Here is a 16,343-nt window from a genome sequence, read left to right as displayed (position 1 = left end):
ACTTCTGTTGCTGCAGTGTTGAGAATCAAACCAGGTCTTTAGGAATGCTAAATAAACATTTTGCCAGGCCAGGCTACACTCCTGGTAACTATTTCAACAGAAAAGGTGAAACAACAAGGGGTTCAGAGTCTCATCTAGCATCCAGGGTTAAGTTGTGCATTTAGTAGAAATGAGCTTTGTTTCGTATGCATTAGACCTTTTGCTTCTCCCAACACCCTCCCCCTCCTCGAAAAGGCAGATCTGGTTCACAGATGAATAAATTGAGCCCACACAAAGCACCGGAACACAGGCGAGTGTCCACGCACTTCACTGTGCCATCTCTCTCGGCGGGAGCCCACAGACACTTTCCCGCTGCTCTGTGCACAGCAACCATGGCCTTGTGCAGAATTCCTCCAAGAACTCGGACCCAGAAAGTAACCTCTACTTGAAAGGAAAAGTTCTCTCGGGGAACCTGGGGGTCTTCCAGGTAGGGAGAGCTTTGGAACTCTGAAAAGCACTCCGCAGAAACAGATCGGAGGTTTGTGGAACACGAAGCAAGGAGGAAAAGTCAGAAGACCTGAAGCCGAAGTCAGCCCTTGCCCTTCCCGATCCCTGGTGATGGCGAGCCCGCGGGCTCGGGAGCCTCATCAGGTATTCGGGGGTTGCTTGGCTGAGCTGCAGAGAAACCCTGAGGACAAGCTGCGATTCCCGAGACAGGGCAGGGAGGGCCGGTCGGCGGGGGCCACGCCCGGTCCAAAGGCCCCTGGCTTGCAGGCCCGCGCCCTTTCCCGGACCTTACCGCAGCTCGTTGCAGAGAGGCCGGAGGTCCACACAGCCCTCGGCCCACTCCGGGGGGGAGACGCTTCTTCGCAAGCCGCCGTTCCTCAAGGCAGAGCCAGGTCGGATCGGAGCGAGCTCACGCCCGCGCAGCCGCGGTCTTCGCGCGCGTCGGAAGCCTGCAGTGCAGGAAGGGTCAAGGCGCGCCCCGCGTGCCAGGCAGCGACGGCCGCACAGCCCAGCGCGCCCGACGCCGTCCGCCCTCAGCGACACGGCCGCGGCGCCGCTTCCCCCGCGCTCGCTTTGGCGGCGGAGCAGCACGGTACCCGCCGATTGGCCCTCGGGTGGCGTGACGCGCGCCGACGCTCCCCACCGATAGGCCGGGCCGCGGTGCGTGTAGGGAGTAAACAAAACCCGCCCCCAGGCTCGCCACCGGGACAAGAGGCGGAGGTGGGCGGCGGGCTTGCGGGAGCTTGCTCTGGCCCTTTGACCTCCAAAACGGCTCTTGGCTAGGAGCCGCCCTGAGACTCTGCCTACAGCTCGTCCCCTTCTACCTAGAGGACGGCCAGGCAGCCTGCCTTTCCCTCCACCAGTTCAGCTCCTCACCTCACCTCCGCCCAACACCTCACTTCGAAGCTCTGGAGTGTGGTTCTCTGTGGCATCCCATCTCTCTTAGGAAGACGGGAACTAGGGTCCTTACGTCTCGGCCATGGACATTTAATGGGTCACTACTCCAGAATATCCGGAAGGCAGATGGATAACAGTGACCCTGAGGCTGGCCACTCGTGGACCAATGAGGAGGTGATCATGCTTCAATTCCCAGGAAAGGGTAGCTATAAATTAAGGCCTGATGCCCTCGATCACATCGAAGTTGAACAGAAAAAGTTGGAGGCACACATTCTCAAATACCTGGTCATTTATTAAGTAATTCAAGTTGGCTTAGTGGATCGTGTCTTTAATCCCAGCACTCCAGGAGCAGACACTAGCAAATCTCTGAGTCTGAGGCCAGCCTAGTCAACAAATGATTTCTGAGCCAGCAAGGGCTAGACACTTAGACCCTGACCACGCCCCTCCCAGAAAAAGGTGTTTTGCCCTTTAAGTTCATGGATCCTGTCTGAGCCGTAGCTACTGTGGAAGTTTGGAAGTAAGATAAGAGAATCCGACTTTAAAATGATACTTTGATTTTTTTTTTCATTTTAATTTCTTCATAGCTCTATGAGCCAAATACTACTTGTGATGCTGGGGACGTGTTTACAAAAGAGACTAAAATTCTTGGCATTATTGAGCTTATGTTCCAATGAGGTGGAAAAGATGCTACTCAAAATACTAAAAAACAAAACAAAACAAAAACAAAAACAAAAAAAAACAGCAGGCAAAAACAGAAGTTCAAGGCCATCTTCAGCTACAAAGCCAATACTGATAGCCTGACTGGCCTACATGAGGCCGTATTTCATAAAACCAGGCCCCAAAAACAAAACTACTACATTTCAAATTGGTTCGGGTTATAAAAACAAAGTAAGCCCAGAAGGCCAGTAGTGTGATATGGGGAAACAACTCCGAGAGGGTGCTATTGACGTAAATACCCACCCAGAGTGTCAGCACATGCTTCTGGGAGGCAGAATCAGGAGTTTAGAACAACCAGGTCTACATGAGATCTTTTCTCAAAAACAATACACACACACACACACACACACACACACACACACACACATGTATATGATATATATCATATACATATACATATATATGTGTATATTTACATACATACATATAACAATGAAATTCTTTCTCAAAAAATGATGATGTGGGGGTTGGGGATTTAGCTCAGTGGTAGAGCGCTTACCTAGGAAGCGCAAGGCCCTGGGTTCAGTCCCCAGCTCCGAAAAAAAGAACCAAAAAAAAAAAAAAAAAATCAGTGTGACATAAATAAATCTTTACTTCAATCCAGTGGAGAAAAAATATGAAGCACTTCAACCCAACATGTACGGCCACAAGAGAAGCAGGCACATTGAATGTTTGGGCTAATGTGGAGAAAAGAGTGCCCAGAATCTCATTACCTGTCAAGTGAACACTACATGTCCATGCTGGGACGAGAGGGAATGCAAAAGAGATCAAAGGACAACTTGCAGGAACTGGTTCTTGTCTTCTGCCACGTGGGTCTTGGGACTAGCATAGTGTTTTCAGGTTTGGCAATAAATGGCTTTACCCTCTGATCCATCTTGCCATATTCCCTTAAACTCTTTGTAAAGCGAAAACTTGAAGACAAAAATTAATTTGAACCAGTCACAGTGGTACATACCGTTAGTCCCAGCACTTGGGAGGCAGAGACATGGAGGTCTCTGTGAGGTTCAGGCAAGCCTGGTTTACACATTGAATATGCATAAGGAATCACGTCTCGAGAAGCAAAACAACAACAAGAACAAACCCTAAGGTGAACAATATGAAGTTACTATATGGTTTGGTGTGCACTTGGAAGAGTTAGCATGAGACATGCAGTGCACACAGTTAATGTTCAATAAGTAAGACAGTTGTCACTCTTTAGCGTTGCCTTTGGAAGAGAGCACTTGAAAGTCCACAGTCTCTTCCAAGGCCCCACAGTAGAAGGCTTCAAATTTTCCATACCCTAGTTTGATCTAGCTGTGAATTTCCATGACCTAATGAGGGTATGCTGTAGAAGACAAGTAAAAACTGGTTTCACAGCAGGCCAAAAATTCAGAACAAGGAAGAACAGCTTGGGTTTGAAGCCAGAGACTGAAAGTTCTCTGGTACAGAATAAATTGAGTTGCTCCGGGGATGAAAATTCATGTAAATCAATTTTTCATTCCCACTCATAGTTTCAATTTAGCAATGCGCACAAAGAGCTTTCTGTCTCACTTCTCATCTCCCCCATTAAGGGATCCTGTTTCCTTTGAAAAAAGAAATTAAGTCTTTTCCATCTCCAATGCCAGAGAATAGATGTCTCAACTTCGGTGGTATATTTACTGACTCAGCACTTATTAGGCGCTTAGTGTGTGCCAACCACTGTGCACGGCTCCGAAGCACCAGCATAAATGTCTCAAAAGCTGATAAATACTATCTCACGAGCTTACAACAATCCCTCAGCTCACCCAGTTAATTGTATATCCTATCCGATAAACTTAACTTACTCCAAAAAGGAAATTCTTGACTGACTACCACCAGCTCTCTCCCCACAAGATTTTGTCTGCCTTGCTAACATTTATTAAAGCTGCAGTAATTCACTTGGACCTGTAGCCTGTTGGGCTCTAAGTGCCTTCAGAGTCAGAGCGATTCATTTTCAGTGCCATTATTGCTAATATACAGCCACTAGTAGAATATACAATACAGTAAGTATATTCAGAAAGAGAAGCAAAGTATAATGAACCAACCTGGTAAAGCTGTGAGTTCAAAGCTAACCCGAGGTACAGAGTGAATTTAAAAACAACCCTAGAGGTTTAGAAACTCTGTTTTAGGGGCTGGGGATTTAGCTCAGTGGTAGAGCGCTTACCTAGGAAGCGCAAGGCCCTGGGTTCGGTCCCCAGCTCTGAAAAAAAGAACAAAAAAAAAAAAAAAAAAAGAAATTCTGTTTTAAACTGATATTAAAAAAAAAAAAAAGGCTGTTTATGTACCTCACTGTGGCATACAAGACCCTGGGTTTATATACAGACATATAAAGGACATATACAGGTAAAGCCACCCTTGGTCAGGCCTGGTGGTTCCTGCCTGTCCTGGTGAAGCAGAGGCGGGAAAATCAGGAATTCAAAGCCAGGCTCTATTACACAGTCAGTTCAAGGCCAGCTCGAAGGAAGGAAACATGACTCAAAAATAAACACAGGGGCTGGAGAGATGGCTCAGTGGTTAAGAGCAGTGACTGCTTCTCCAGAGGTCCTGAGTTCAATTCCCAGAAACCACATGGTGGCTCAGAACCATCTGTAATGAGATCTGATACCCTCTTCTGGTGTGTCTGAAGACAGCGACAGTGTACTCATATATAATAAAGAAATCTTTAAAATAAACAAACAAACAAACACAAGAGCCAGTGAGATGCCACATGATGTCTTAGGGTTTCTACTGCTGTGATAAAACACCAGGACCAAAGAGCAACTTGGGTAGGAAGAGTTTATTTGGCTTACACCTCCACATTGTAGTCTATCACTGAAGGAAGTCAGGACAGGAACTCACAGGGCAGGAAGCTGGAGGCAGGAGCTGATGCAGAGACCATGGAGGAGTGCTGCTTACTGACTTTCTCCTCATAGCTTGCTCAGCCTGCTTTCTTACAGAACCCAGGGCCACCATCCCACAGATGGCCCCACCCACAATCCCACAGATGGCCCCACCCACAATCCCACAGATGGCCCCACCCACAATCCCACAGATGGCCCCACCCACAATCCCACAGATGGCCCCACCCACAATCCCACAGATGGCCCCACCCACAATGAGCTAGACCCTCCCCCATCAATCACTAATTAAGAAAATATCCTACAGCTGGATCTTATGGAGGTATTTCCTCAATTGAGGTTTCTTCCTTTCAGATGACTCTAGCTGTGTCCGGTTGACATAAAACTAGCCAGGACAATGGGTAAGGCTCTTGCCACACACACCAGATGGCCTGATGAAGGGTTAAATCCCCAGAACTCACAGTGGAAGGAAACAAGAACTCCTGTCTTCTGACCTCCACATGCACATCATAACACACACACACACACACACACACACACACACACACACACACACACACACACACACAGAGAGAGAGAGAGAGAGAGAGAGAGAGAGAGAGAGAGAGAGAGAGAATAAATAAGTAAACTTTTACAAGTCAACCTTCCTCTTGACACTGCCAAGGCAGAGGCAGGTGGATTTCTGTAAGTTCAAGGCCACCCTCGAACTACAGAGTAAGTTCCAGGGCAGCCAAGGATACTCAGAAAAGCCCTGTCTAGAAAAACCAGAAGAAAAGCAGGAGGAGGAAGAGGAGGAGGAGGAGGAAGAAAGTCAACTTTTTTTGTCCCTGTAACAGTACAGGGTAGAATGGACGCCTCATATTTGAAATACAGCTTCGCCCTTGTTCATTTCTGGAAGCTGGAAATTAGGGCAGTAGACCAATTTCAGTTACTCTTCATGAAAGCAAGTTCTTAATTTCACACCTAGTCCTTTTATTTATCTTCTTAAAAAGGATCTCACTCTGTAGCCCAGGCTAGCCTGGAATTCTGCATCCTCTGGCTTCTGTCTCAACTACTTGGAGAATTCAAGTCAAGCCTGGGGCTGACATGGGTCCCTGTCTCAAAAAGAAATAAATAAAAAAAATTATGTATAAATACTCTTGCTGATGAACGTTTTGGGTTTTCACCTTCCCCCCCTCCTATTTTAATGCTCTGAATCTCTTTATACATGTCTCTTGCATTTGTAAAAACGTCTTTAGAGTTTTAGATCTTCAGAGAGTGAGAGTCAAAATATTTAACCACTAGCAGGGCAGAGATCTAAGTTTGTCTTCTGCAAACACTGTGACCAAAGAAAAAATCTTTTTTAAAAGAATTTTATTGTGTGTGTGGTATATGCGTGTGTGTGCAAGTGTGAGCAGGCATGTTCCTCTACATGTACCAGTGCAGGCCAGAAGGCAACACTGGATATATTTCTGTGTTATTTTTGAGGACAACTCTCTCACTGAACCTGGAGCTTGCCACTTGGCTAGGCTGCCTGACTGGCCAGCCAGCACAACGCTGGCAAACACCTGTCTGGGCCCACTTCCTGACACATAGTTGTCTGCAGCCTCACCCAGTGTTTTTCACAGGGATACTAGAGATAGAACTCAAGTAGGTCTCATGCTTACATAGCAAGCACTTTACCATACTGAGTCATCTTCCCAGTCCCCTACAAAAACAACTTCTTTTTTTTTGAAACAAAGTCTCACAATGTAACCACAGCTGTCCTGAACTCCTTTATGTAAGTAGTCAAAGCTAGGCTTCTTCTACTCAAAGACCTGCCAGTTTCCACATCCCGAGTGCTGGGACTGAAGGTGTGTGTCACTGGGCCCTGCTTGTCATAAACTGTGACATTCTGGAGGTTTATCTGGGGATATAGCTACAAAGAACAAGACTGGGGAATAGCTAGGAAAAGTCAATCCAGGGATGTTACTAATATAGTCACTGCTGGAGGCTACTGAGCCTCGATCTCATGGAGACTGTGTGAACCCCTTGTGGCCCCCAGCTCCATTCTCACAGTTACCCAACATGTCAACCCTCCACGACATTCATATTTGACCTAGGTGGAAATGCTAGAGTGGGTTCAGACACACACCATGCTCACCTTACAATGCTATAGAAGCTCTTTACCACACACAGTACCACACCAGTAATCCAAGCATGTGGGATTCAAAGTCATGAATTAAATATCTAAGACTCAGTCTTAATTAAATTAATAAAATACAACCTAAACGTAACACCCGGGAACTTTATTAAAATAACGAATTTTATTCTTGAATTTTAAATTTTCTGTGTGTGTGTGTATGTGTGTTGTGATACTGGGGATTAAACCTAAAAACTCACAAATACTAGGTATATCTACACACACACACACACACACACACACACACTTTTTGTCTTTTGTTTTTTGAGATATGGCTCTAGCTAGCCTGGAAGTTGCCATGTAGACCAGGCTGGCTTCAAACTCAGCGAGAGCTGGTTGCCTCTGTCTCCTGAGTGCTGGGGTTCAAGGCGTACCCCACCATGCCCAGTCTATACAGACACATTCAAACATGGAAGCAACAATTAATGGATCAACAATTAATGTCAATTCCTGTTGCTGACAGAACACTAGACAAAAACAATGCAGGGAGAAGGGGTTTATTTTGTTCACAATTTCAGGTTACAGAGCATCATTTTGGGGAAATCAAGGCAGCAGGTACACCCAGCCACTAGTGAGATTACATCCAGAGTTGACTGACAGTGGAGGAGTCTCGATAGCTCAGGGGTTAGGAGTGCTTTCTGTTCTTGAAGATGATCTGAGTTATGTTCCTAGCACCCACATAGTGATGGTCACAACGGATCTGGGATGCCCTCATCTGGCTTCCAAGGGCACCTTCCTTGAACACGTATGGCGTACACATACACATAAATAAAAATAAATCTTTAAGGCATGCTCACAAGTCAACCTGATCTAGAGAGTTCTAGATAGATCAGTCCTAGATAATGTCTTCCTATCTCTATAATGGCTCTGTGTCCGTCCTCCTCATTAGACTGTTGCTTTGAAAACACAATATTTCTTCCTTTCCTCGAAGATCTCTGTGTTTATCATGATCCAAATGTCCCACAGGGCTTCTCAACCTGTGGGTCTCGATGTTTACACTGTGATTCATAACACAAAATTACAGTTATGGGGGTTGGGGATTTGGCTCAGTGGTAGAGCGCTTACCTCGGAAGCGCAAGGTCCTGGGTTCAGTCCCCAGCCCCGGAAAAAAAACAAAAAACAAAAAACAAAAATACAGTTATGAAGTAGTAATGAAAATAATGTTATGGTTGGGGGACACTACAACACAAGGATCTCTGTTAAAGGGAAGGTTGAGAACCACTGCACTACAGAACAATACCATGGGCTCAGAGAGAAGAGAGATGGCATTCTGGTTAGGGAACCTGCCTAGGTGATCTGGCTGAATCTTCCACCACTCTGTTGTCTCTATGTATTTGAGCTCAAAGCAACAAAGCAACAAAGGAGATACACCCAACTAAAGTGACTTTGGTTGACAGCATTGACAGGAGTCATGCATTGTTTCATGGTAGTTTCCCAAATATTTTAAATTGTTGTTTACAGAGGGATTGTAAAATCTGTAGGACTAATTCTATTATACTAATATATCAAATTACATTTTTTCAGTTATTTATATAACCTTTCTAAATACTTTTACAGTAGTATAGCTTTTCAACAACTCATATCCCCAATCACAAAGAATAGATCATCTTCTCTGGTAATTTCCTTTGTGCAAGAATGTAGACTATAGGGGCTGGAAAGATGGCTCAAGGTTAAGAACACTGGCTGCTCTTCCAGAGGACCCTGGTTCAATTCCCAGCACCCACATGGCAGCTCACAACCATATGTAACTCCTGTTACAGGGGATCTGATGCCCTCACACACACAAACATACAGTCAAATCACCAATGTAGATAAAATGAAAATAATTTTTTTTTACAAAGCCATGCATGATGGCTCATCCCTGTAATCATAACAGAGAATGAAACAGTGCCAGCCTGGGCTTCATACTCAGTTTAAGGTCAGTCTGGGCTACAGAGTGAGAACCAGTCTCAAAAACAAAAAAGAAAACAAAATGGAATCCAAATCTATAAACTGAAATAAATCAAAAAATATTCTGGAGGGACAGTTCAGCTCATAAAGAGCTTGCCACGAAAGCCTGGGAATCTGACTTTCATTCTCAGATACAAGGTAAGTTTAAAAAGCACATGCAGCAATCCTGTCACTGGGGAGACAGAGGAAGAATAGGGAGTTCAAGGTCATCCTCAGCTACTTAGGATATTAGAGGTTAATCAAATATTTGAGGATAGGTTTGAGGATATTTAGGCTATTTAAGAGTGTCTTAAAAAGGCATGGGTGCTAGTGAGCCTGCTCCGGAGGAGTGAGACCGGAGAGCTGACCCTGCCTCCTGCACATGGCTGCATTGGGCGGCCAAGACAGGCCGGGCTGGAGAGCTCCCCTGGTGGTGCAGATAAGGGAGAGCCTCACACTGACCAGCTGGGCTGCTACCCAGACCTCGAGTCGGGGCTCTGATTTGGCCCACCCCCCAAATCTCTATCATTTGCTAACAGTGGGCATGTGTTAGCTGATCCACGGCTACAGAATCTCCATGGCGTAAGGCGGCAACAGAATAATCAGGAGGAGTTTCAGTGAGGATGCAATATTGATGGTGTCACGGGAGCCAGAGATCTCGGGCCAGACTAATGACTCCTTGCAATGGACATTTGCAAGTGAAGATGTGTGGACAGAGGGATAGACTGTGGGACACACTGTGACACACAACAGCTTCCACCACAATGAGGTGAGGCAGACTGGGGTGCATTATGTGAAACTGAAACTCACAAGGAATCAATAAAAAGTTTAATAATAATAATAATAATAGAATGTCTTAAATGGGCCATGAGATGTGTGTGTGTGTGTGTGTGTATGTATATGTGTGTGCATGCCTTTGATCCTAGCACTCAGGAGACAGAGGCAGGCAGATCGCTTTGAGTTTGAGGCCAGCCTGGTCTACAGAACAAGTTCCAGGACAGCCAGAGCTTCATGGAGACACCCTGTCTTGAAAAAAAACAACAAAACAAACACAGAAAAAAGAATGTTAAAAAAAACCAATATGCATATGAAAAGCATTTCTATTGATGATTTCATCTTTAATTTTATTAAAGATCTACAAAATGGTTTATGACAGTCTCAATAACTTTAATAAAACTAACATACATAATAATAGAGAAATAAGATCATAAATTTACTAATACATGAGAATTCAAATCTATACTTATCCATCTTTGATAATTTTCCATAAAATCATTCTGAACCCTTACATAAATCATACCATTGCACAGAGTTAGAAACATGATGATTGCTATAAAGTACGTGTCCGGAGACACTACAGGACATCTTAAGTAAAGTCACCTTGTTTTAGTTTTCTTCACAGCATGAGCCCCGCACTGTGTAATGAGCACAGAAGTAAAAGCCCTTCTGCTAGGCACATCGTAAGACAAAGTTCAAGATGCTATAAAATTTTGCCTTAAATGACTTGAAAAAAATCCTATTTAATGACTTCTGAAGTCTGATATTATGTTTAAAACTTTATTAAAAGATGTGGCTCATTTAGTAAACAATCCAATTGGCAAACTGACAAAGACATGAACAGGGATGTAAAAGAGGACGGCAATCAGATGCAAAAAGCACATGAAATAATCAACACCATCAAATGCTGGTGAGAGAGCAGAGACTGGGCCACTCACACACGGGTGGAGGGCAGACATAAAACGGAGCAGCCGCTCTCTGTGGAGGCTCGGTCCCTTTCCATCTTGTACCTCTGGGGACCAAACCTAGGGCACTGGGCACACTATACAAGCACCATCACCCATCTACCAACCATTTGAGCTCCCACATCAGTTTTCCCTAAGCGATCCCAATGGCTATCTGCATATGTGGGAAACAGAGGGCAGAGAGGCTGTGAGACTAGGATCACGGGACTTCAGAATGGTCTAATTCTGAAGCCGCTTCCAGGCTTTGGATTCCCAATCAGGGGAATCTTAAAGATTCAGGGGTGTGCCTGAAACTTCTTACCATTACCTGAAAAAGCACAATCTAAACTTCTAAAAGGATTCAGCATCCCTCGAGTTGGTCTGAGCCTTCTTTTTGGGTGACCGTAGACTCAAAATTATTTCTCCTCAAAGAACTGAAAAGTCTTGCCAGCCTTGAGCTGTACTAGTTTACGTTGATAAGCAGTGCCCAAATGGAGGCACAGTGGCTCTGACAGATCTTTAATACCAGCACTCGGGAGGGAGAGTCAGAGCTACATAAGTGAGACACCGTCTCAAAAAAACAAAACAAAACAAAACAAAAAACCTTAAAAGACAAAACACACACACACACACAAACAAAACAAAAACACTGGTCCCCAGTATAGGTGTTAGGCTTATTTAAGGGGCTACTTCTGAGGTTTCTTCTATAGCACCGGAGTGTTGGGCCCTCTTTAAATACAAGGCTAGCTAGCTGCAGTCTAATATATAAGAAAATCTGTGGATGAAAGTTTCAAGTATACCTTAAAAAGTTAAAAGTAACGGGGCATGTTTAGCATGCTCCAGACTCTAGGGTGAGTTCCCAGACCAGCAAAATGAAGCTGCTCTACCCATGTGTATCTGTGGATGTAGAACTCTACAAAAATATATCTGAAAATACACAAACGTGACTTTTTTTTTTTACAATAAACACCATGCCTCTAGCTGCAAATATCTTCCTTTTGGACAAGTAGAAGGTACTATCAATAAATGTAAGATCGAAGATAAATGTGAAGTAAAAATCCATCCACGGGCAAGAAGGCACAGTGTTGAAGTTCTGGCAAACATGGCTTTGGCTTCAGGAAGCATCAGATCTAGTGAAGGTTTGGACAGTGGTCCTTTCCTTGTTCAGAGATAAAAACTGAAGCAAAGCCAGGCTTGGGACTCAAACCTGTAATCTCGGCACCCAGGAGGCTGAGGCAGGAGCACTGCCATGAGGCCCAGCAAGACCCTGTCTCAGAAGACCAGGGGCAGGAATGATGATCTACAGGATATAGCTGTCCTATCATGAGGCCAGATGTCCACTGATTGTGAACACACAGGAGTAGAGCTGAGGTACATAAGTACTAGAGAGACTTAGAGGTGGGCATGTACCTCACTCAGTAGTAGAATGGCTGCCTATCAAGCTCAAGACTGTAGGTTTGATCCATCTTCAGAGGTGATGGGTAAGGGACATAAACAGCCAACTCTTTTTCTTAATTACCGAGCAAAACAGAAACCGCGCTTTAGGATATTACCTACTCTTCCATTGTTAAGAATTCATTTCCTAGGAGAAAACAATGCACAGAATATTGGAAATGCTACTATATTCACCAAATCCTCATTTTTATTCTAACAGTTCCCACCACTGGTTCTCAAATGACAAAGATTTTTGCCTCCCAGGATGGTTAATGTTGGCAGGCATTTGGGGCCATAAAACGCAGGGGGACGCTCACCAGTGGAGGCCAGGGATGCTGCCAAGCATCCCCATGTGCAGCCTAGCATCCCACAGCCAAGTCAGATCCAGTTTGAAATGTCAATGTTGCAAGGTATGGTGTGGCACAGGCCTTTAACCCCAAAACTCAGGAGGCAGAGGCAGGCAGAGTTCTGTGAGTATGGAGACAACCTGGTCTACATAGTGAGTTCCAGGACAGCCAGGGCTACACATTGAGACCCTGTCACAAAAACAAAACAAAAATCAGTGCTGACACTGAGAAACCATAGCACTGATAAATACAAGATACTCGAAGATCAGTAGGTTGTAGATAATGCAGTTAGTACCGCTCTAAGACAGGCCTCACAGGAACACTGTTCTTAGTGAGTTTGATGAGACCTCTTAAAATGACGGGAAGGTCTATAAGGGGAAAAGAAAACATGCTAAGAAATATTAGCATATTAAAAATTATTTTCAAAAGGCAGATGAAGGCACAACTGTTTTTGATTAACAACTGTTCCTACAACCTCAAAAGCAAATGACATATTTCTGATTTTACTTAACTATTACAAGAATCACTAAGCCCTATCATTAAGATATGGCCAGAAATACCAAAAAAGCAGATTAGCTTCCAGAACCAGAAAGGAAAAAAAAGTCGACGATGTTTCAATTCAGATGAGACATAAGTTGTTTTTCACAGTATCTGAAGGGTATTTATCCTTCACTCATAGCTGTCAGTTAGGAAGAGCATAGGGAAGGAATGGCAAACAGACCTTTAGTAGCTAACATCACAGTTTAGTCTCTCCCGATACAAAAGGACAGAATTACTTCCTAGGAAACCATGCCTATCAGCAGAACCTATAAAAACAGTCACATAAAGCAGCTTTCACATGACTGATGGGAAAGCCTGCATTGGCCACAGAGCTGTGTATAAACGCTGTCTAAGAGAAAGAAAACGGTATTTTCTACCTAAGATCTGATTTGCTGAGGTGAACAAATATGCCTCTGATAAAAATATTTCCAAACCTTTTAGATTTTGTACTATTACCATGGAGGATGTGTGCACAGCACCATGCACATGTGGAAGTCCTAAGAAAACTCTGGAGTCAGTTTTCTTCCTCTACCTGTACACAAGTTCCTTCTGGGGACTGAACTCAGGTTGGCAAGTCTATATGACAGCACTTTTACCTGCCGAGACACCTTGTTGGCTTGTCTCCAAAGGTTAATGGAATTAACAAAGCTACATGTTTGTTATGTTTCCATTAAAAAACTTTTTTAACAATGGAAGCGACGGGGTTGGGGATTTAGCTCAGTGAGTGGTAGAGCGCTTGCCTAGGAAGCGCAAGGCCCTGGGTTCGATCCCCAGCTCCAAAAAAAAGAACCAAAAAAAAAAAAATGGAAAAACAATGGAAGCCACTGGGAGCCCAATAATTTGCAGGAAACACAATGTACATGTTATTCTAGAATAACTGACTCCCAAATGGGCATATGATAGGAGCAGCAACATTCCCTCCAACAGTTGCTCCTTTAGTGACATAATTATGTAATAGATTGTTCTAGAACAGTAGCACTTTCACGTGACATTGACCAAGATGGCAGCAAGTTCATGCACACTCCCGTGGAGGGAGGGGCAAGAGAGTTTAGTAAAGGAGGCTGGAGTACTGTCAAGTGCCTCAGGACAATTTTATACCCAGTCTGAGGCTTCTCTCTACTGACTCCTCAACCTGCTTCCAGCCATGAAGTTTCATAACGCGGCACTGCCGCTCAGTGGCTGACTGGTTTACAGCAATCGTCACCAAGCACACATTCCATCACCTCATCAACCAGCCTCTGTTATCTCTCAGAGGTGAGTAGGACAAACACCAAAAGCCACATCAGGTAACTCATGAAGGCAATTCTTAAGTTACCAATAACCTAGGGTGCTTCAAAGTTAACTGTGATGGCAAAGTAAACTCCAACAATCCTGGCACCTTGGCGGACTAAGTCAAGAGAAGCTGGAGTTTTAGTTTAGCCTGAGCTACTTAATGAGATTCTGTTGACAAAAACAAAAAACAAACAAAAAACCAACCCCCCCCCCAAAAAAACTAACAGTAAGTAAACTCTTTCAAGTAGGCACTTTTTAAAAAGAGACATTTATGCAAGCATTTCAACAAGTCAAGAAAAATAAAGAACCAGAAAGAAAGATTTACATGAACTGCTTGCATTTCATAAAAATAGAATGTTACACAGAACTCTGAAGGCTAAAGCAGGGGGCTCGAGTGTTAGAAACCAGCATGGGTTAGACAGCGAGATCGTCTCTCGAACACAGTATTTTCAAAGACAGGGTGTCACTGTATCACCCAGATGGCCTGGACTCCCTGCACTGTCTGGATAGGCTCCAAGCTCACGTTCCCCCAGCCTCAGCCACCATTAGCCTCCATGGCCTCTTCAGTCCGCTAACTAGGATGTGTTTCCCAATGGATGCTGAGTGCCCATCTATGCATGATGGTGCCTGCCTATAATCCCAGAATCTGAGAGGTGAGGCAGGAGAACTCAAGTTTCAAGCCAGCCTGGGGCTGTAAACTCTGTACCCTAACAAAAACAACGAAACAGAACAGAGTTTGGCTGTGCAAGGAAGAACTAAGGCAGCGTCTCTATGCACAACACAGGAACGTTCGGACTAAAGAGGCCGCTGAGGAGTACCGTCAGAGCTCATACCAGGTGACACAACACCATGGCTTTACACATAAGACGTTTTCTCAAGTACCCCTCCTTTTTAGCTATGTGAATTTCAAATAGCCCTCTTGACTCTAAATTAAGAAAACATTTCATCATTTTTAACAATGTGATGGTGCCTGACCTGAACCATTAGAGTAAATGACTATGACCTATGCGCCACTGACCCTGTATAAAAAGAGAGGACCCACAACTATTGAAATGCAGTTGGGAGTGGACAATGTCCTTCTGAAAACACTAGAAGAAAGAAGACACAATCTTGAGGTGTTGCTGCCTAAAACTTTCATGAAGATTTGGATTTAAAAAATAGGAAGTATTTTCTGTGAGTTTTCTTTTTTAAAGAGCCAGGCTTCTTCTCTTAGCTCGTAAGGCTGTTTCACATCTTCTCTTGGCCACAGTCCTACGGTGATCACTGAGCCTCTCCCATCGGCACATCCTGTCACCCGGCCTGCAGGTTTCCCTCAGCTCTTTGGGGTTACGTCTTGTTATACCAATTCATAGAGCGCTTCACGGCTTTCACCCAGTTTTCCATATTCACCTCATATTCCTGCCACTTCCTCTGAGGCTTGAAAACCATCTCACTTTGCCTCAGCTTCTGTAGCTCCTCCTTGTCTGCCCAAAACCCTACAGATGAAAAAAAAATTCTCAAAATGTAAGGCAAACAATGGGTTTGTGAAATGCATCCATCAGCATGAGCGCTGTGTCGAGAAGAACGACTAGTCTCTCAAACACAGTCCAAACGCTTGTTGCCTGGGAAGTTCACGCATGACCAAATAAATACCCTAGGGAACAGATACACTAGGATTTTAAAAGAATACCTTGCACTGAGTGGAAGGGGCCCACACCTTAAATCTCAGCACTCAGAAGCACAGGCAGGTGGAGTTCTGTGAGTTCCAGGACAGCCTGGTCTACAGATGGAGTTCCAGGACAGCCAGGGCTACACAGAGAAACCCTGTCACGAAAAAGTTTTTTTTTTCTTGCTTCTTTTTTTTTTTAAAGATTTATTTATTTAATGTATGTGAGTACACTGTATCTTCAAACACACCAGAAAAGGGCATCAGATCCCATTACAGATGGTTGTGAGCACCATGTGGTTGCTGGGACTTGAACTCAGGACCTCTGGAAGAGCAGTCAGTGCTCTTAACCACTGAGCC

At 44.4% G+C, this 16,343-nt stretch overlaps 2 protein-coding genes and 1 long non-coding RNA gene across 12 annotated transcripts in view; 1 reads left to right on the top strand and 2 right to left on the bottom strand.

Moving 5' to 3' along the window:
* The window catches only part of Tfdp2 (transcription factor Dp-2), a 141,009-nt gene extending 139,930 nt beyond the window's left edge, over positions 1-1,079 (bottom strand). For 3 of the 9 annotated variants that reach the window (XM_006243556.5, XM_017595585.3, XM_063265216.1), the window contains exon 1: positions 779-1,056. The gene's annotated coding sequence lies outside the window, so the exon portion shown is untranslated. Of the gene's footprint in view, positions 1-778 lie in introns of all 9 variants that reach the window. The other 6 variants (XM_039081176.2, XM_039081178.2, XM_017595584.3 and 3 more) reach the window with 5 other exon arrangements.
* LOC134480216 (uncharacterized) lies at positions 1,070-5,565 on the top strand. The gene is made up of 2 exons (XR_010054456.1): positions 1,070-1,557; positions 2,705-5,565. It is a non-coding gene; the product is annotated as an uncharacterized LOC134480216 (long non-coding RNA).
* Positions 5,566-10,121: 4,556 nt separating this feature from the next.
* Gk5 (glycerol kinase 5) overlaps positions 10,122-16,343 on the bottom strand; it is a 68,958-nt gene continuing 62,736 nt past the window's right edge. For both annotated transcript variants that reach the window (XM_008766574.4, XM_039082563.2), the window contains one exon: positions 10,122-15,813. In XM_008766574.4, the coding sequence (XP_008764796.1) occupies positions 15,665-15,813 (149 nt within the window). In that variant the 3' untranslated portion in view covers positions 10,122-15,664. The remainder of the gene's footprint in view (positions 15,814-16,343) is intronic.

This window comes from Rattus norvegicus, chromosome 8 (genome assembly GCF_036323735.1).
Source record: "Rattus norvegicus strain BN/NHsdMcwi chromosome 8, GRCr8, whole genome shotgun sequence".
NCBI classification, from domain to species: domain Eukaryota; kingdom Metazoa; phylum Chordata; class Mammalia; order Rodentia; family Muridae; genus Rattus; species Rattus norvegicus.
This window is presented reverse-complemented; position numbering and strand designations above follow the sequence as displayed.